The sequence below is a fragment of the Lissotriton helveticus genome, chromosome 8, assembly GCF_964261635.1.
Source record: "Lissotriton helveticus chromosome 8, aLisHel1.1, whole genome shotgun sequence".
Taxonomy (NCBI): Eukaryota; Metazoa; Chordata; class Amphibia; order Caudata; family Salamandridae; genus Lissotriton; species Lissotriton helveticus.
Genome location: NC_136069.1, coordinates 1586728780 through 1586751164, shown reverse-complemented (window position 1 = coordinate 1586751164; position 22385 = coordinate 1586728780). Strand labels below are relative to the sequence as shown.

The 22385-nt window shown below is 45.5% G+C and overlaps 1 protein-coding gene across 2 annotated transcripts in view; it reads left to right on the top strand.

Moving 5' to 3' along the window:
• The window catches only part of ATG16L2 (autophagy related 16 like 2), a 586089-nt gene that overhangs the window by 106557 nt on the left and 457147 nt on the right, over positions 1-22385 (top strand). For both annotated transcript variants that reach the window (XM_078658598.1, XM_078658597.1), the window contains exons 3-4: positions 18991-19102; positions 22199-22272. In XM_078658598.1, coding sequence (XP_078514724.1) covers positions 18991-19102; positions 22199-22272 — 186 coding nt within the window. The remainder of the gene's footprint in view (positions 1-18990; positions 19103-22198; positions 22273-22385) is intronic.

Sequence of the window (22385 nt, the reverse complement as noted above, 5' to 3'; positions counted from 1 at the left end):
CTTTTTTATAAATTCATTTGATGGATATGTAGATTCATTGCGAATCCTTGGAAAAATAAGGGGGTCTGCCAGTTATACTACACAGTCAATACTAAAATAACAACACATTTAATACAAACACATGCTATTGCAATTTCTATTAGTGTATCACTGCCTATGTGTGGGTGTGTGAGAGTCTGTCTGAGTGACTGTGAGTGTGAGTGGCTATATGGCTGTGTGAGTGACTGTGGGTGTGTAAGTGTGTGTGCCTGTGTGGGTGTGTGAGTAGGTGTGGGGGGTATGTGTGTGTGTGTAGGTGTAGGTGGGTGCTTTTATGGGTATGTGAGTTGCTCTATGGGTGTGTGAGTGGGTCTGTGAATGGTTGTGTGGGTGGGTGAGTGTGTGGGTCTGTGAGTGGTTGTATGGGTGTGCGAGTGTGTATATGCGTAAATACATAAACATAAAGTGCTGACATCCTCAGCGGTCTGTTTAAAACAAATGAGTGCTCAATGCAGCTCCATAGGGCACTACAGGGACAGAGCCCATGTTACAGGCGACATATAAAGAAAGGGTCAGTCTTCTTCTGTCCCAGGCCTTTGACCCATATTTGAGCCCCAGGCTCTCTAAAACTTCCAGTACCAAACTACCAAATTCATTATATTTATATATATATATATATATATATATATATATATATATATATATATATATATATATATATATATATATATATATATATGTTACAGGGACAATATAATTATGTTCAGATTTATGTGCAAATACAGCCCCCTACTGGGGGCCTACTGCTCCAGGTGTGTAGGTGGGGGTCAAGACTCCGTAGCAGTCATGCGGATTCTTCAGACTGAGGAACCTGCTTGCAGGTTGTAGAGCTGAGAAACACCTTTCTCTGGCATCACGGTGAGGTGGTAGCACTGTCTGGCAGCCGAAGGAGTTAACCATGGCAAGAGTGGTCCCGCCGCAGTAATTGCAGTATTGGCGCCCGTGTAAGGAAGTAACAGTTATGAACGCATCTGGAACAATAATGTTACCAACAAAATACTGGACAGTCAATTTACAAGGAAAAACGAGCTGGAGCATGCTTATTTATTTATTTTTAGATTTTTCTATAGCGCGAACAAGACCCAAAATAGGGTATCAGACCGCTTTACAAACAGGCAGAGCAAGAACACAATTTTTTGCAAAGTGCATCAAAGAATGTATCAAAGCATGTCATATCAAACGAATCAAACATGTTTAACAGGTTTAGGCAGGTGGCAGGGGAAGAATATTATTATTAGTAAAACAGAGCTGATAGAGTATCCAGACATTTTTAACAAGTTTTGTCTTGTAGCAGAAACGGTAATAGAGATGGTTTGTACAGAGCAGTAGGAGGAAGTTGAGTATGCGTAAGTCAAAGAGGCATAGGTGTCCTTGAGGGGAGTTGTGGAGACAAGTTTGAGGTAGTGGACTGGTACAGTGCCTTGTAAGTCAGTGAAAAGGCCGGGGGGGCTAGTAGGGTGCCAGACGATGAGGCATGTGTGGAGTTAAGAGAGGAATTTGCTCATCAGGAAAGATTTTGCTTCCCTTTTGAATAATGGTGTAGACGAGATTTTTCTGATGCTTAGCTCATGGGCTACTGGAGCACTGAAGAAAGAGGGGCCATGACAGTGGAGGGCAGACTATAAACAACATACAAGACATTTAATTGGATGATGCCAGGTTGTTTCCTTTCCCAGTGCTTCTTGGAAAAGTCCGTTTTTGATGCTGTTTTAAGGCTGCTGTTGAGAATAAAAGTAAGAAAGAAATCATAATCCTCACCTCTGGTCCTGACGTAGAATTGTCTATTGTACGTCATTGTTTAAGAAGTGTCTTGGAGTGTTCCTGGTGTTGCTAATTATTTTCTCTGCTGTTCTTTCAAATGTTTATGAATGTGCACTATCTTTAACACTAGAGGACCATACAGTTCTGTTCTTATAATCAAAAACAAACACAAAAGGGTGTGCCTTAATTGTCCAACAATATTATATAGAATTTTCCCTCAGCTTCTTTCTTCTATACTTGTTCAATGTTGTCAATATCAATATAGTCTTCTTCAGTTTCAGGTTTTATTCTACAAAACATCAATGACCCGGCCAATGTGTTTTGTCCTCATAGAGGACTTCATCAGGGCTTTAAAGGATACATACATACATTTAAACACATAACAAATAAATGTAAACAAGCATTTCATCGTTTCATAATATGAGGATAATTATAAAAAACCCAGGCATGGTGACTAAAAATATAACACCATTATTTCTCTTTATCTACTACAGTAAAAAAATAAAGTATAATTTTAGTGGTAAGAAAAATCTCCTACTAATTATACACAGAATATTATTTAGTATATATTTCAGAGAGCGCCTCAATGTTCATGGCCTCCTTAAATGAAAAATCTGCATGTATTTTCGTTCTTGTGAGTTATTATTCTAATCCATACTAATATAATAAAAAGAGAGCACAAACGTTTGAGGCGGGTAATCTCAGGAACCACAGCACCAATCACAACACCCAATACAGCGTTGGAAAGGGCAGTTGCAGCAGAAGGACATAGGCTATGCAGACGCCCACCATATACATTTAAAAGGTAAAAGAACCGTGCCAGCAGAGTAGTCCCTTGTGGGCGTGTCTGCGTTGTGCTGTGGGCGTGATAAACGCTGGGGGCGTGTGGCCTGTCATGCCATGTCTCATATCGTGTGCTAATCCCACCCTGCTCCCTTTAAATACGCCTGCACCCCATAATCATAACCCACCCTTACTCCTTAAAATACCCCAACACTCTTAAACACTAACCCATCTTAACCCTATAAATATACCCTGTACCCCAAAACCTAAACCTACCCCTGATCCCTAAAAATACCCCTGTACCCCAAAACCCAAACCTAGCCCTGAACCCTAAAAATACCACTGTACCCCAAAACCCAAACCTACCCCTGAACCCTAAAATACCCCTGTATCCCAAAACCCAAACCTAGCCCTGAACCCTTAAAATACCCCTGTACCTCAAAACCCAAACCTACCCCTGAACCCTAAAAATGCCACTGTACCCCAAAACCCAAATCTACCCCTGAACCCTAAACTACCCCTGTACCCCAAAACCCAAACCTAGCCCTCAACCCTTAAAATACCCCTGTACCCCAAAACCCAAACCTGCCCCTGAACCCTAAAAATACCCCTGTACTCCAAAACCCAAACCTAGCCCTGAACCCTAAAATACCCCTGTACCCCAAAACCCAAACCTAGCCCTGAACCCTAAAAATACCCCTGTACCCCATAACCCAAAACTATATCTGAACCCTTAAATTACCCAAACACCCCAAAACATATACCTCAGAACCCCAAAACATATACCCCTATACCCATACTTACCTTATCCAAACATAAAAAAAACATGCTTTTACCATTCATGCATTTACAACGAATTTCGTTGTAAATGTATGCGTGGTGAAATCATATAAAATGTAATGCCATGTGTTATAATGGCATTGCGGAGTCCTGGTACTTTCGCAATGAAAGTATGCGGAGTGATGGTATGCGGAAAGAAAGTTGCGGAATAATGGGTGTTCACCCTCCCCCGGTAAGTACATTGGTGGCACGGCGTCCCACATCTCCAGCAACATACTCATATTTTTTCACCACCCATTTGAAAAATGCACAGGTCTCTCTCATTGATGGCCAGCACCGACATACACTTTTAGACACACCTCCCGCCACAAGTTCTAGAATTGCCAACTTTAGAGCTGGGGAGCTACGTTCGAATCTCGGCATCAACTCAACATCCTGTGATTCCAGGCAAAACGCTTTGTCTCCCCGTGCCTACCACAAATTAATGTGTTCTTCTGTAATGTAAATTGTGCTCATGCCATGTTGTCGAGTTCGCGCTATGTAATATTGCAAGGAAAAATAAAGTAGGGAAACTCGAGTTCACACACTACTGAACGCGCACTCTTAAGTGCATCAGCAGTGCACTTTGAATCGGAGCGTTTCACAGGCATGTCACAGATAAGAAATGCTATCAAAACGAAATCCTACAAAACAATATACTACTGGCCGGCAGCAATTCATACCCGGACAACGTCGGGACGGGCTGCTAGTATAAATATACAATAATAACATTTCTGTAGTCACGTCGAATATTTGTTGTATTCTTTAGTTTTCATAAGACTCAAAACAACGGAGGATCCCCTAATGACGGATGTCAGGGAGGGGGAATTAGAAATGTAACAAGAAAATCCCTGTGTTCTGTAGCAGCTTTTAATTGCTATGGGGTTTCTGCAACAATATTAAGGGGCGAACTCAACGGTAGACCAATGTCAGTAAGCAACAAAATTTCACTGTGATTAAGTAATAAGCATATACAAACGAATAGAAATCAATTTGCGATTTATTTGAACCTCCCAACTGGGTTACAATCTAAAATAAATTAAAAACAACTAAAAAAAACTTTTTTGAAAAGGTCAGACATTCAATCTAAATACACTTTAAAAATTATTTCAAGACAAATCAATTTACAAAACAAGTCGACGCGGCGTTTCGGTGTCTTTCAATCTTTACACCTTCATCAGGACAAACATATGTATTTTGAAGTATCTATAAGTTAAACAACAGAAGTTTAGTGTCATTATATGTCTAACAGTTTCATCACCACAGTTTGCTTACTCTTTTTGAGACTGTTTTGTAAATTGATTTGTCTTGAAATTGATTTCTATTCGTTTGTATATGCTTATTACTTAATCACAGTGAAATTTTGTTGCTTACTGACATTGGTCTACCGTTGAGTTCGCCCCTTAATATTGTTGCAGAAACCCCTTAGGGATAATCTCCCTCAGCAATTAAAAGCTGCTACAGAACACAGGGATTTTCTTGTTAGTTTTCATAAGAACATAACAAATGGTCATGTAGAAAAGCAGCTTAAAACCACACCCTATTGGGTTCTGTAATATAAATAGAGAAACAAAAATATCCGCTAGATCAAAATTATTTATTTTTATTTCTATTCTCTACTAACCCATCAGGTCTACCTTCCAACCTTATAAATGACAACTTAAGTAATGGATCCCTTCTTCCTTGAAATCACCCATTCATACACTTCTTCCCGTTGAGAGAAACAAGCAGCGATCCCATTATCCCCGTATTTTGGGAGTCCAAATATGATGACAAAAAAGTTATGCAATACGCAACCAGGCAAAGGACAGCAGTCCCCCCACACCTTCAGTTACTAACATGGAAGCTACGCTCTGATATCACGAAGCGGTACTAACATCCAACGCCTTACTCTGTTTCCTCAAGAATGGCACTGGGTTTATATAGAAATGTTCCACCAATCAATGACCAGATGTATTACACTGGCCAATCAAATGTCATCATTACGGTCCACAAACACCATAGGTCCAGAGTAGAACACCTAATTCATGTGTTGCCATAGTTATACGTCTCATTGGTTAGACTCACAATTAATCAGAGAGAGGGAAGAACTGTCCCTGTAAAAGATCTCTGCTACGTTCCATGAATAGTAGTTGGACTAGATCCCATTAACGAATCACAAACAATAATAGCCTCTTCCTGTTAAAGCCACTTATACGGTCTTTGAGGGAATGTCGGACCAGACAGGAACACCTGTGTTAAGGGATACCCATTGGTCCATCCCATTGACCAAACACAATAGAGAATTGCCCATTTATATTGATATTTTGAAGAATAAAAAGAAAAAAATTGTTTTGAAACTTCACACTTTGGCTCCCTTGGTATTTCGAACCTGAAGAAGAATATATTGATATTGACAACATTGAATAAGAGTACATCAGAGAAAAACGGAGAGAAAATTCTATATAGTAATATTGTTGGACAATTACGGCACTCCCTTTTGTGTGTGTTTTTGCTCATTAGTATTCATTGGTTTTTCCGAGTAGTGTGACCACGCAGAGGTGGGGCCCATTATTACTACTTAACCAGACTAGCATTTGTGTGGCCACGTGTAGCCAGAACTGCTCTTGCTTTGGGATTGTGGACTCTTTTTATGTATTAGATGAAACATGTCTTCGTTGTATTGCAACATGTTCAGTTATGTAAATTATGCTCTATATCACTTCACCTACTAATCCACTAATCAAAATGTTATCTCTTCTACTGCAGTTCCCCTTCTCCTTGTTAAATCCCTTTGCTATCCCAACTTGTAAAAGACTACTTTGGGAGATCTTTCAAAGTTCTTAATACCTTTCAAGCTGTCTTCCAAGCCATGACTGGATCAGTAGCACTGAGATTCTGATGCAGCTATGACAAAAGGTGATCTCCCTTTGGCACAATGTGTTTGGTGAAGCCATGAACAAGTATGTCCATGAGTGGAAGTGAGGGGTGCAAAAACCTACTAGGAAACACATCTCTTCCCAACGAGTTTCAGACAGCTGTAACTTTGTGTCTGTTGTAGATACAGCTCACCAGTATCTTCCCAGCGTACACTGACCTAAGGCATTAATGTATGCTCGCTGTAGGTATTGAGAATGTTTATTACCCCAGATTGCATTTGTGAGTGGAGAAGATTCGCAGCAGGGAGTTGCTCTGAACACAGTAGGATCATATTTCTATTTTTACCATAAATTGGAAATTGCTGAAAAGTCTGAATTTCTGTACTTAGGCTTCCATGAGATGGCGTTTCTTCATCATTGACATTCATGGACCTGAAATATCAGTTAAAACTGAGAAACATTGACAGATCCGTGTGATGTCATGTGACTGTTTCTAGACCAGTCACTAACCAGGAAATACACTCCATGGAAAACAAGCTTTGGCAAAGCCAATAAGATTTTTTTTGGGGGGGGGGGGGGTGAATGCATGGATGGCTTTAGCTTAACGAGTGACTGGGTAGAGAGAAGGGTGAGTACCAGGGACATAGCTTCAATTTCTTCAGCTGCAGCAGTGGCGCCGAGGCTCAGTGGCCTGAGTGGCCCTCTGAAACCTGATTATTGCTGTACTTATAATTCACATAGCGGCCAGGGAGCTCATTTCCTTGCTTGTACCAGACCCCTCACTAACTAGCTATGCTGCTGGTGAGTGTGTGAATAGATGTTAGAGTCATTACGTACTTGGATGGATGGATGAATGGATGTGTGGGTTAATATATAAGTAAATGAATGGGTGAATGAATGAGTGAGTGTATGGCAGATCAACTGATAAATGAGTGAGCATAGAGGTGCAATAGTGGGTAGGGACAGACTGGGATTGCAAGCAACTTTATTTTTAGTTACCTGTATATTAAGATCCAGTATTAGTGATAGGTCACGAATGACACACCCTGAGGTTGCTAAATCGCTGCATTTCACAAAGGATCTTCTGTTGCATTCCTGACTTTTCATCTAGTAAATCTTTGCATTCTGGTGGATACTTTTGACCTCGGATTCCTCACCTGAATGCTCCTCAGTAGCCAGATTGGATCTACACCCTTTTCTTTAGCATTGCTCCTGAATGCTACGAGCTGCTACCATGCAGCTCTGCGTTGACTCTGATGCACCCCAGAAGTTGCGGAGCAAAGCCGCATATAAGCACCGCCGAAGGCACTGACATCCGTCCCTTTCTTCCCACACCTTCCGATGCAAATCTCGAGCTTTGCCTCCAATTTGGTTGGCCTTATGATGACTTCTAACAAAGCAAATCCAGTGTGCTAGGGACCGATGTCCCTGCTAAAAATGACAGGTTTCTAAGCACTCCACAACTGCAGAAAATGGATGTCGGTCACTGACCTACGCATGATGTGTCTCCGGTGTCTGGCCATGATTTTAAATTGTGATATAAATGTTCCCTCTGGCACCCCTTCAGGTCCTGTTGAACCACAGAGGCCTCAGTCAGGTACCACTGGCAGATCTGTGCAGTGTGCCATCTTAGTCCTTTTAACTCGCTTTAGGCCCTTTATCTACACCTCTACAGACTCAGGCTCCAAGACTTGTGTTTTTCCCTTTCAAGTGTGCACTGGAAACTGTGTCATCTGCTCTGGAAGAAGACCCGGTTCCGATACTTTTGTTGGTTACCGAACCAACTTTTCCTCCACCATGACTTGTTTGATGGTCCGATGTTACAAAAGCACAGCAGGTTGTCATGCACCCTGACTCTGCCCTGCGCACATTACACTTACATACCAAGGAAACTCATGAGACATATTTGTGGGAAACCAGTGGTGCAGGTTTATTTGCGTACAACACAGGTACTGATAGGTGGGTCATCTTACAGGCGATCCAATGCAGCAGCCTCTCGCTGACCCGCATGCCCAAGGAGCCATCTTGCACGGCGAGGCGATGCTCTGACGGTGCAGTACATTATCACTTTATTTCGTTAGACTCCCGCCCCCCCTGTCAGGGCGGGAGATGAGGCACACCCCCGGTCGGTTCAGGCCCCCCGACCGCCCGAAGGACTAACGGGGTGCCGACGCTGTTTCCTGGAACCCCCTCGGCTCCAGGTTCTTGGCTCGGGCATCCTACTGTGCCAGGCAGAGGTATTTAGACTGTATCCTTCTGCCGCAGAGGTACCCCTACTGTCCATCTGCTTCCAGATCGCCCTGTACTCCGCCACAGCTCTGGAGGAGGCTTCCGTCGATGACAGAGCCCCCCACCCACCTATCTACTTTGACACTGTTTCGTGCACCTCTATCATAGTCCCCTTTTGTTTCATGCACATCTATCATAGTCCCCTATGCCACACCACTATGGAGATATCTTAAAAACGTTCTTAGGACACGCCCTTAGTTCCATAAGCCGCACCTCTATTGAGTATTGCGTAGACACGCCCTTAGTTACAGAAGCCGCACCTGAGATGCGTAGGTACAGGTAGAAAAGACACCTTTGTACACAGGGTGCTGTACTTGTTTGAGACTCAAGTGCCTTATTACATACTGGATACCCAGTTGTCGCATGGTAACGCCCCATCTGAACCTGCACGCACTTAATTATGCTACAAGGGTAGGTCCCACTCATACAGGACTGGTTACCACAACATTGCTCTCGCCACCTTGGGACCTGAATAACCCATAATCCACGCACTTAATTATGCTACAAGGGTAGGTCCCACTCACACAGGACTGGTTACCACAACATTGCTCTCGCCACCTTGGGACCTGAATAACCCATAATCCACTGACTCAGGGCGCCCTCTTAATATGTACCTGGCCCAGGGCCCTCCCCTCTTGTGCATGACCCCTGAACCATCTGTTTCTAGTGGTTTGCCTGTATTAAATTAAGCGCTCTGAAAAGTAACGCAATTCTGCACCGGTGATACATGTTCCTGAATATGTTTCCCAATTTAGAAGGACCAAGTTCATTCTGCCATTGCTGCTTTACCCTCACTTACTATGAGATGGTGGTGACGCATATGATATTCATGTATAGGCATGCGCACTCCACGGGGGCCTAATCCAACTCTTCAAAGATGGGTAACGCGAGCATTATGCTATAGTATGTTATTGGCAGTTAGAGAATACTGCTCATATAGCTTCCCGGCGCATGAGGCGCCTGTCCACAGTCAACCGTGACAATCATACCAGAGATTGTTTACACAGAGCAACTCCCAACTCTCTTTTAACAATGAGAGTATCACCTTCCATTTGCCAATTGTTATCATTCCCTGACCCATGAATAACTGTTACATATATTTCGTGGGGGAACGCACTGCATAAAACAAAATAAGTAATAATATATTCCCCATCCCTATTACACTAGCTATCAAACAGTAGCACGGGGATGTTGCATGGTCTGGCTTCTGTTTCTGTTGCTAGTAACGATCACCTCGTTTGTGTCGACGGTCCCCGACTGCGGGTTACGCGAGAAACTCTTGTTTTCTTTACTGACCAATGTCCGTGAAAACCCGTAATCTCCTGGTCCGAATGTTGTTATAATTCGGGAAGCAGCCCTCAACGTGCTATGACATCAACTTGGAGACCAGTTACTCATAAAGCCTAGCTACACGGGACTTGACATGTCAGGCTGCAGCATTGTGCATTAGTCTATGTATAGCGTGCACTTTTACCCGTAGGCGTCAGCGCTCTACACAATATGACCCGTTGTATTACAACAGGACGTGCTCAGTTCCAGTTCCAAATGAAAGTTAAATAGGCTGGTAGCAGGCTGTGTTAAAACATAGGTGCATGCTCAGCTTCGGGCGTCTTGGCGTTAACTTAAATAACAGACGAGACACATTTTTGAGCGAATTTAGGTCCCTTGAAACCCATTGGGGATCTTAAGAATTCTGTGAGAATTGTTTTCATACTAGCCTGAAGACCGTGTCCCATTACTGTCAGAACATCTCGCCCTTACCCGCCCTTGGTAGGGCGGTACACTCAACACTTTGTTCCAACCTGACTCCCTGCATCGATCATGCGAGGGCGTGCGCGACCAGTAGTTAGGCCGCATTCACAGGTCATAGCTCGAATGGGAAGGCACCCACACCCTTCGCGATCGGACTACCGTGATTTCCATTCGAGCATCCGGCAGACACCACAATGGCGGCATTAAAACTACCTCGCATGCCATCAGGGTTACAAGTCCCCCCCGTGCTAACGTGGCCAGAGTACCCTCCCGTGGTTCATTCGTTGTACACAGCGCATGCCAGTAATTCTCACCCGCGGGTGGGGCAAGGCCTCGCGTTAAGCAGTGCTTACGTTACATACAGTGTCCTATCTACTGGACCCCATATCCGCAACGGCCCTCGGTACGAGTGACCCTCCCTCAATAATACCCACTATCATCCCCACTGCACCGCCCGACTTTTATTTAGTTATTAATTCTTGTCGAATGCGATATTATGTAGCGCGATCTTTACTCGAACGTATTCTACCGCACTCAATTACGTATCCCCACTGCACCGCACGACTTTTATTTTGTTATTAATTCTTATTATATAGCGCGATCTTTCCTCGAACGTAATCTACTGCACTCAATTACATCCGACGTCTGCGATGATACCCGTTATCATCCCCACCGCACAGCACGGCTTTCTCTTTTATCTATTGATATTGCACGCCATTTTATATAGCGCGACCTCTCCCCAACGTGGAGGCATGCAGATCGTTCTAGAGGACTGCTTAAATGCCTATTGCGAGTATTAGCAGGAAAATGTTCCAGCTTGTTGAGATAAGACATGGAGGACCATCCATTATCTTTGCCACTGCTTGTTTATAAATGGAATTTGGTATTCGTTTTAGAAGAAGACAGAGACATGACCTCTTTAAAGAGTTTGGCAGCATGTGCGCCTGATGATTTATTTGCCGCAGATCACTAAAAATGTTCCATTGATCGAAATTTCCGAATGCGAGCGATAATCCGGTCTAGTTTCGACAGGTCAGAGGTCACAGCACGACATAGCTGCAGCAGAGACATCATCAGATAGATCGGTATTCCTATCAAACGTTTAGCAAAGTTTGGCTTAAAAGCGAGCACGCTGCAGGCTCTTAGGGTTATGCTATTTTATTTTGAGGGCCACGAAAGTTCCTGCAGATGGGGAAAGTGCTGGATACAGGTTCAAATGGACGCTAGGCCTTGAATATGGGTTAGGCGTAATGAATTACCGAATGCCTGGGTAAAGTATTCGTACCTTTAACGGCCCCCGCGTTGTTTGCGCTACACATTGCACACAATAATTATCCCATAAGAAATTAATGTATGCGGTAATTAAAACTCACTTATATGTATCACAGAAGTGGTGTTTCTGCACTGACTGCTGCTTATTTTGCCTGATATTTCACCCATACAAAATTATCAAGATGGGAAACAATAATCCCGTGAATTGTGCCTTTAGGCCATGCCTTAGTTGCTTCAGCTGCAATGTCCGAGGCATTCGAAACATTGGGGGGATGAACAGCGCGCGCTTCCCACAGGCGCCTAACAAAGGGGGGGTTGGGCCGAAGGACCGGTAATGGCGGTCGCATTTATGGCGCCAACACAGTCCCCCCGCCAATGCAACATGATCGCCCATAGTTCGGACCGGTAATGGCGGTCGCATTTATGACGCCAACACAGTTCCAGGCCGCCTAGCGCATAAACCTTTAAGCATCGACCAAAACTATTTAGAGGCAGCGGCGGTTTGGTGCCAGTAGCGCCGTGAATGGCTTTCGGGACACGCACAGAACGCAGCAGACAACGGGCCACAAGGGCAGACAGGTGAACTGCAGATGCTATGGTGGTGCCAATAGCCCAGATAAATCTAGTTACACAATCAGCTTAATGAATCCACCAAACGTTGTAAATCACATACTAAACAGAGCAAATAACTGGTATCGTCTGGCAACTGTTTCACACGCATGTGCAGGAGGAGCTGTGCATGGATGGATGGGTGGATAAATGGATAATCAAACAGATAAAGTGACCAACTAAGCCAAACCCATCTACCGAATGTGAAAACCCCTCTCACATGCCCGACTTATGACTATCTGTGCCGTTGTTACCATATCAGAGCGATAAAAGAAGAGCGCTTTTAATATGCTCAAAATATATAGTGAATGTAGTTAATTTGGGTAAATGCCAACATTGCAAATACAATGAGAACATAATACTGTGTGATATACCTCAGGGCATCCTTTTGTCAGTATATTATATACCTTCGTGTTAGTTTCCTTCTTTAATGAGGGCGGCGATGCAAGAGACACTGGTGCTTCCGAGAGAGCCGCACATTCAGCGGGCCCAGATATGAAACTCTGCAGAAACCGGCCCCGAGAGAGGGCCCTCTTTGTGTTTGTGAAAACGATAAAATTACAGAAGACAGCCATGAAAAGACTGGGGTTTTACTGTAAAATGCGCCGCTTCGCTCTGAAAGGTATCAGGAAACTAGTGCCAACGCTACCATTCTGCAGTACATGACACACTTTTGTCAGTATATTATATACCTTCGTGTTAGTTTCCTTCTTTAATGAGGGCGGCGATGCAAGAGACACTGGTGCTTCCGAGAGAGCCGCACATTCAGCGGGCCCAGATATGAAACTCTGCAGAAACCGGCCCCGAGAGAGGGCCCTCTTTGTGTTTGTGAAAACGATAAAATTACAGAAGACAGCCATGGAAAGACTGGGGTTTTACTGTAAAATGCGCCGCTTCGCTCTGAAAGGTATCAGGAAACTAGTGCCAACGCTACCATTCTGCAGTACTGAGACCGGCTTTCAGTTATGTTATGTTATGTTATGTTATTATGGTTCTTCTGTAGCGCAACAGCTACTCCAGAAGGAGTGTCCCGGCGCTTTGGCGAAGGAAGCCCTCAAGACGACAACACGACACAACAGCTAGGGAAAGTGGCAAGCCTATCAGGTAAAGAGCCAAGTTTTTAAGGCCTTTCTAAAGGACAGAAGACAAGAAGTCTGTCTAAGAAAAAGCGGAAGCTCATTCCAAGCACAAGGAGCCAAGTGATGAAAAGAGCGACCGCCCTGTCTAGCTCGTTTAATGGCCGGGACTACCATTTTAGACAGGGAGGCGGACCGTAGAGCTCTGTTGGGTTTGTATAGAGCCAGACGTTTCCTAATGTATCTGGGACCGATGGCATGAAGGGCTTTTAAGGTCAACGTCAGGCTCTTAAACTGAACTCTCTTGGCTATGGGAAGCCAATGCAGCTCTCTAAGCAGAGCAGAGGCACTTGCACGTCTGGGAAGCCCGTAGATGGCTCGGGCAGCTGAATTTTGGACTACTTGAAGCCGCCTCACCAGGTATTTGGGGAGCCCTAGATAGAGGGCATTCGCGTAGTCCAATCTGGACCCTACAAGTGCCTGAACAATGATCCTTCTGTGTTTGATGGATATCAAGGGCAAAAATTTTCTAAGCATCCGGAGGATGCCGAAACATTTCCCCGAAAGGCTAGATATTTGGGGCCCATAAGAAAGATCATTATCGATAATGATTCCCAAATTTTTGGCTTTAACGCTTGCCCTAGCAGGTGGAAACAGATCCTGCGGCCACCAGCTTTTCCAAACTGGCTCAGAAGCATATCCAAAAAATAGCAGCTCCGATTTATCGGAGTTGCATTTTAGACCATGCTCCCTGAACCAGCCGAAAACCTCCACTAAGCAGCTTCTGATGCGGCTCCCATCGAACACCTCGTTCTTGTTATGGGTAAACAAGAGTTGGGTGTCGTCAGCGTAGGACACGATCTGGGCGCCAAAAGACTCCGCCACCTCTGCAAGGGGGGCCAAGAAGATGTTAAAAAGCAGGGGGCTAAGAATAGACCCCTGAGGGACCCCTACTTCCAGAGGTGCCATAACGGCGGAGTGAGGAGGCGCCCAGATCGTTTGTCGGCGGTCGGCTAAAAAGGATTTGAGCCAGTTCCACACCGTCCCCCGAATACCACATTCCCAGAGTCGTATTAGGAGGGTTTCATGGGGAACGGTGTCGAACGCTGCCGACAGGTCCAACATGACCAACATGGCCTTTCCTCCCGCATCTAACACCTCTCTTATGGCGACAGTGACTTCCAGCAACGCGGTCTCCGTGCTGTAATTTGCACGAAAACCGGATTGGGTGTTGTGCAACAGATCGTTCTCTTCGATGAAGTCTGAGATCGATCTGTGCACATGTCTTTCTGCCACCTTCGCCAAGGCGGGAAGGAGAGATATAGGCCGATAATTGGCATGAACGGTGGAATCTAAGGCTGGTTTTTTTAGGAGTGGAAGAATGAGCGCACACTTCCACGCCGGGGGAACCACACCAGAAGACAGAGAGGAATTAAGAATGGAGTTAATGGGACCATTTAAGGCTGGGGCTATTTTCTTGAGACAGGAGACCGGGCAAGGCTCCAAAGGTGAACCAGACTTCAGCCCGGTAAGATGGACTAGCGAAGAATCAAGACTTAACGGGGGAAATTCCCAAAGAGTGGGAGCCACGGCTAGGTTAGGGAGGGAAAGAGCACCAGGTAGATCCACCTTAGTACGATTGGAGTAACTGGCAAGGGAATCTTGGATAGTCGTTATTTTTTTAACAAAATAGTGTGCCAATTCAATCAACCAAGGTTTTGAATGGGATTGAGCCAGGGTACCCAGGGACGGCGCAGTAAAGTCCTTAACAATTTTAAAAATTTCCCTACATGTGTTTCCAGCGTCGTCAATACGACGTTCAAAATGTAGTTTTTTTTCATTCCACATCAACTTGTGGTAAGATCTAGTCAGATTTTTAAGTTTGGCTTTAGCCGAAGGGTTGTAGTCCTTTCGCCAAACTCTTTCGGCTCTCTTACAATTTTGGCGAGCTTCCCTAAGCTGAGAAGTAAACCAAGGAGCAGAAGGCCTCTTGTTTCCCACTTTAGCTATTTTCTCAGGGACGAGAGTCGCCAATCTTTCCGTGAGCCAATCAATGAAATAGACTAGATCTTCTTCTACGTTACCAGACAAAGTACAGGGTGCGTCTTCCATCACCTGTAGTAGTCTCTCATTAGAGAGGAGATGAAAAGGTCGGGACGTATGCTTGGAAGGACTAGTAAGTTTCCTTCTAGAGGGTGAAACACAGGAAAGGAAAAAAGTAATCAGATAGTGATCTGACCACAACACCGGCTGTGGAGCTTGAGAATCAATAGGAAGGGTAGAATAGACTTGGTCCAGGGTGTGACCTTTATTATGTGTAGGTTCGCGGATGAGAGGTGACAGTCCTAACATAGTAGTGATATCCATCAGCTTAATAGTGTCTGGATTAGTATCATCATCCATGTGTATATTTAGGTCACCAAGCAATAGGCAGTGCTCAGATTTAAGGCACGGGACTGAAAGTGCTACCTGGAGTTCATCTAAAAAAGGGCCTATAGGGCCAGGTGCTCTATATAAGAGGATACCGGTACAGGCCTGAGATGAGGAAAGATGGAGTGTAAAGCCAAGGGCCTCTGTCTCCTGAATATTATCAACCGGAAAAGTGGTGCAGTGCAGCTGTTTGTTGACTATAATGGCCACACCGCCCCCTCGCCCAGACACTCTGTCTCTCCTGAAGATGGAATAATCAGGAGGGATGGCGTTGACTAAGTCGGGGGTCGAGGAGTCATTTAACCAGGTTTCTGTCAAGAAAAGACAGGATACATTCGAGTTGTACAGCAGATTCCAAATATCAGGCGCGTGACAGCCTAGGGAACGCGTATTAAGAAGTAAACAGATGATGGGAGGTGGTTTAGGAGTCGGAGTGGCTTTTTCATATTTAGGAAGGCGCCAACCACAGTTGGGGCAGCCTTTTCTTAACACCCGACTACCGGGAAAAACATAATGGCAGCGACCTACCTGAGGACGAAAATTTAAAAGAGTCTCAGATGAGTATCTGTACGACATACTCAAAACAGGTGATAGTAATGCACCTAGCAAAAAAAGAGCCAGCCAGCCGTCCTGCCCCGTCCGCTCCCGGAACGCTGACGGGCGCAGACGGGCTGGACTCTGGCACGACTCAGGCGCAGAGAAGGCGCCACCCTGCGCGTCACCGCTGCACGTTGAAAAGGGTGGAGCTTTAAGTAGGCCGGCGTAAGTTGCCTAATCAGGCGCCACGACCCGCACCAATATGGCGGCGTCTGGCTTCAAAACCTAACTAAGTATGGCGCTCCCACAACACCCCAGAACCGGACCCGCAAAGTAGCGGTGCTTTAGTAAATTTTAAATGTGGGTGAGGGGCAGTAATAGCGCTACAGCGAGCAGCTAAAAGCAAAAATAATTTTTAAGTAAAACTAAATAATTAAAAAGCGCTGGAACAGCAGTCTTGAGTCACCGCAATAGCGCGAGCGCACAAACCAAGCAGCGCTAGGCAGCCTGTCCTCAAGGCACCTTTGCCTTTTCAGTGGCGCATTATTTGTAATTAGGACCTGCCAGCTTTCTGCCTTCCGATGACTCCGAATGGGGCTGTGTCGTAGGCTACAGCAACTCGGTCCTCACGGGACAAAACAGCAAAGCGCAGCACCTCTGTGGCTGCGCGGGCTTTACTGCATAGCGCAGCACCTCTGTGGCTGCGCGGGCTTTACTGATATGCTAATCGGCAGGTGAACCAGGGCCAATGAATGTGTGGTGCTTTCCAGAGCCTTCTCATTCAGTACCGGTTTTGTGGCAAGACTAGGAAATCGACTTTGTCGCTAGCAGCAGTAAAGAGAAGGCAGTGCTTTGTGGTTCCCAAAGCCGCCCGACCATGATGGTGCAAGTTGCATGTGCTTGTTAAAAAGCAGATACGTGTATAAAGCTGTAGGCGCCCCTATCAAAATTGGAAAACGCTGTTTCCTCTGAATTTATAAAAGATCAGGGCGCTAAGGGAGCTTGGTGAAGCCTCTGAGCGCTATCGTGTCCAATCAGACATTCGCTCAATATGACACACGAGTTAGATCCTAGCAGGTCTGAACTAACATGTTTCCGCGGGAAAGCGGAAGACATCGGAAGCATCGAGGGGAAGAACAACTTCCGGCTGCAACCACCTACACATGGATTCTCCCGGCGGAATCGGGGCACGCGGCCACCGTTGAACTTAAATGCGCGGGCTTTACTGCATAGCGCAGCACCTCTGTGGCTGCGCGGGCTTTACTGCATAGCGCAGCACCTCTGTGGCTGCGCGGGCTTTACTGATATGCCAATCGGCAGGTGAACCAGGCCCAATGAATGTGTGGTGCTTTCCAGAGCCTCCTCATTCAGTACCGGTTTTGTGGCAAGACTAGGAAATCGACTTTGTCGCTAGCAGCAGTAAAGAGAAGGCTTTGTGGTTCCCAAAGCCGCCCGACCATGATGGTGCAAGTTGCATGTGCTTGTTAAACAGCAGATACGTGTATAAAGCTGCAGGCGCCCCTATCAAAATTGGAAAAACGCTGTTTCCTCTGAATTTATAAAAGATCCGGGCGCTAAGGGAGCTCGGTGAAGCCTCTGAGCGCTATCGTGTCCAATCAGCCCGCGAATGTCCGCCCAGCTCGTGGCCCGCCCCCAGTACCCCCCCCCCGTGGACGGTGCCACAGGGCCCCGTACAACCTGGTCATGCCCAGGGACGAGGCCGGGGGGAGGCTAGTTGGGAGCCCATACCGTGCTTGATACCGACGATCCGACGACGCGAACAGGCAACAGCGCTTACAGCGCAGAGCAGCCTAGGACAGGCGCGGGAAGAAAGGCCGAGCCTGGGTGCTGGGCCTGGATATATCCCCCGGAAGCGCCTCCTCCGTCCCCAGGAGAGCCCTCCCCATTGGCTGTTGTCCGGGGGGGGCGGCTCAGGGGGGCGCGCGCTGCAGGCTCCGCTCGCCCGCGTGTGGGACTACGGCGCTGTCCCGCCCATGCTCCCCTTCGTGTCGCGCTGCCAGCGGCAATTTCTCTACTGGGACGAATGAGCTAGCAGAGGGATCATTATCTCTTTGGCTCTGATTCAGAGCAAGTGGCTTTCTGGAAAGTAAATGATGATGATGATGATGATGGTGATAGGGATGGCTTTCTCCATCCTTTCTACACAGAGGATGCTAGAAGCCAGTGGGCTTGACACCTCTCCTGCGGCAGTGTTTGACTTGCCACTTAGCCCTCCAAAGGAAGAAAGTGCCTCATTTGCAGTGGTGTTCCAGAGGGCAGCTGAGGTTGTAGATTCACAGCTGCCTTCTGTTGAGAACAAAGAGACCATCCTGATGGAAATGTTGCAGTCTGGACCAGCTACTTCTGAGCCCTTGCACCCTTTTAATGAGACTCTCAGAAGGCTGAGAAGGGGATGTAGGTTAAATGCACTCAGGTAAGGAGTGGAGCAGGAGCACTGAGCTGCAGGAAGCTACCGCTGTACTTGCACTGCTGGCTCCCTTCACTGTATCACGGTAAGTAAGGCAGGCAGGGGGGTTAGGGAGCATGGTCCAGCCGAGGGGAGGAGTAGTAGATACATAGCGGGCAGAATGGGATATAGCCAAGGCGTGGGGAGAAGGGAAAGAGCAACAACAAGCGACGCATTGTGTATTATGCTTTTTTCTGCATGTTGGTTGTGTCTGCCCATCACTGTTTGGCTGCAAGGGGCACACCCAATATATTTACTCAAAGTCCCAGAATCACTGTGAACTTTCCTTTCTTTGCAGGCCCCCTGAAGCATCTGAAAAAACAAAATTTCTAGAATGCTGTGTAGGAATCCACAACATGGAGGTGGCTCATCGAGAAAAAATGGAAAACGTACAGATGTGTTGCGGGGAGGTAAAGCATATGTATGTTGTTTTGGGGGAGAATCATTATTAACCGTTATAAACATCAAATTGTTCCATGTATATACAGTGTCCCATGGCACATTTGATTTTTTTTTTACTTTATCGTTTTTCTTTAGTGATAAAAAATAGCAACAACAACTCGGTATATTCACATATAAGAGCTCAGCATTATTTTAATTTCACGAACCAGTGTGTACAGACACCAAAGATAAATCCAATCAAGTATATCGGTGTTTACATTGTGGTTTAGGTGTTTAGCCAGAAACCTGGAGACTAGAGAGAACTATCCGCACTGCTTTTCCAATGGACCCCCAGCAACAGGCAAGCCATCAATGTCACACAGCGTGTGGCTCATACTGTCATTGCCCTTTTTATAAATAAATAACTGTTTCTACATATTATATTTAGATAGAAATATATTGATTTAATGGTACAAATATACTCAACTAAGCAGTTGGCTTGATACCGAACCATTTGTAATACTGTGTAACTCTATGTCAGGGCCCGGAGGCGAAGATTATTGCACACTTTCTTCATTTCATTAAACAGCAGCCATTTTCTAAACATGTATCAACACTTCATTTCCCATGACTCATAGGGAAAAAAAGAAAGGCATTGACCAATCAGAGCATAGAGTGTCACTCTTGAGCCACCACTGGTCCTCTTTCTTCGCTGCTGCAGCTGATAAAAGTATCGGGACCATGGTCCCCTTTTGATTTTATTGATTGCTTGGCATTATTTACTGTCTCAACTTTGTTTTATTTTGTGTGCATTGTGATCACGGTGCGTTTTTTATGCTGTGTAGTGGCTGCAGGAACACTCTGTTACTCCTTCACAGCCACTTAAGAATTTCTTCTGTTTTCGGCTATGCAGAACTGTGGGGTGGACACGCAGAGGTCCTCAGGCCACTAGAGGGGGCATGTCTTTGCGCCTCTCGTCTCCTGGTGCAGACGCTTCTCTCCCTGCCCTTGTGGATTGGGCAACGCATTATCAGAAATTTCAGTTGCAACCAAGCACGTATCTTTGAACAGGGTGTGCCCCACAAGGCCTGGAGTCCTTACGCCTCGAGATCTGTATTATTTCAATCCAACAGCAGTGCTACCACTGATTACTGGACACCGAATAAGGCTGTGATACTTGGCCAGTTTAACACTGAGGCTGCATTGCTGTCCTAGGAGACTCCTGCCTCTTTACTTACCTGATTGTACCTTTGCTACCCATACACTTCTGGGTCTCCCCCAGAACAAATATTGCCCTGTTAAATTCCCCTTGTGGGCAACTTACCTTTAATTACCTATTGCAATGGAAATGTACTAGGACTTGTACACCGAGAAGGAGAAGGAGGTGGTATCCTACTTCCCAGTGTCAGATGAGTTCCCGGAGTCAGTAGACGCTTCCATACATAAGGCAATCTCAGGCGCTGTAACGCCTATGGAGCAGATGCTTTTGGCTATGGCACAGCAGTGCCTACAACACCCCAGTCTGACGGAAGACCTACCTGGGCCTTCGGCCTCCCTCCCTCCTAAGTTGCCTGAATACTTCTGAGTACCCACGGAACCCTGGGGGTAGATCCAGATGCTTTTTCCACCATGATGAATCTATTGCTTTTTGGACACCCTCTAAGTTCCACCTAGGAGGACCACCTGGTCCACCTCAAGGAAGTGCTTCAAGCTCTGCAACAGGAAGGGTTGACTTTCAAGGCAAGTAAGAGCCAGATATGGGAAATGTTTTGTTGTGTGCCTGGGCCTCCTAGTTGGTTGAGGTCAGGTACAACCTCTCACACCCAAAATCCAGACAATTCTGGCTTGGGAAGCTCCTAAGACACAAACCCAAGTCAGAGTGTTTTTTGGCCTGACTGGGTACTACAGAAGATTAGTAAAAGGGTATGGTACCATAATAGCACACTTGACAGAGCTAACCTGCAAGAAACTGCCCAAAACATTCATTTGGAGTGACCACCGTCAAAAGGCATATGACACCCTGAAGGAAGCTTTGTGTTCAGCACCTTTCTTGAATATCCTGATTTCAACAAAGAATGTGTTGTCCAGACCGATGCTTCTGAAATTGAGATTGGGACAGTGTTGTCACAGCTAAATGATGAGGGTCAGGATCAATCCTTTATCAGTAGGTGACTCCTTCCCAGAGAGCAGTATTGGAGTGCCATTAAGAGGGAAGTGTTTGCTGTGGTTTGGTCCCTGTGGAAGCTGATACGCTACCATTGTGGGACTCATTTCAAAGTTCAACCTGATGACAGACCTCCCAGATGGCTGATGCAGATGAGAGGAAAGAACCCCTAATTGTTGAGGTGGTCCTTATCCCTACAGGGTATGGACTTCACAGTGGAACACAGACCAGGGAATGACCATGCCAATGCAGATGGCCTTTCCAGGATCTTCCACTTAGATGATGAGAACTACCACGTTAAAGGTTAATTGCTTATCACCTTTCTTTTGGATGGGATAATGTAAGGAAATGCCTTTTTTTGCATGCTCACGCTTGAAAGTTTGGATTGATGCTGCTGGTTTTTCGACTCTGAGAGTGCACGGAGGCCTGCCAACCAGACATCCGTGCCAGTGTTTCAATCCTTTACAAACCCTTCCTCAGATCAGGGGTCCTAAAACTGTTACCAAAATTACATGAATTTTCAGGACCAAGGAAATCCTCGTGGGTATGGGACAGCTGCACACCTTTTCATGGTGTGTCCTTATTGCTTTTTACATCATCTTTGTCAGTTTTCTATTGAAAAACATACTCGTGGGTTTATTGATTACAATTGTTTGTCCTCTTCTTTCAAGACACATAATTCAGTGTTCCCTTATATGAAGAAATGCCTATATTGCCTTAAAATACAGATGGACAATTGGTAACCATATCATTGCTTGCCAGACCAAACTAGCTACCATAACAAAGAGTCCTTTACCCCCTTCTCTATGCTGAAATTAACAATTCCCACTGCAGGAAATAGTTTGCAGGAAAATATATTTGTGAATCTTTGACACGTGCCTTACTCTGTATAGGATTAATGTTTGTGCGGGGTCACACACGTATTCATATCTTTAATGCCAAATCTGTTTTTTTTCTGCAGTTATCCATTGAGATCATTGAGAAGGAAAAGATACTGAATGAGAAATGTAAAATAGTAGATGAGCAGAAATCCAGGTATGTAAGGATGCTCCTTTGGTTCTAGTGCCACTCCTGCGTTACTTTGATGTTTGATGCTCTTCTGCACCTGTGGCAAACCTTTCAGCAAAACCACATCTATGAGATTTTTG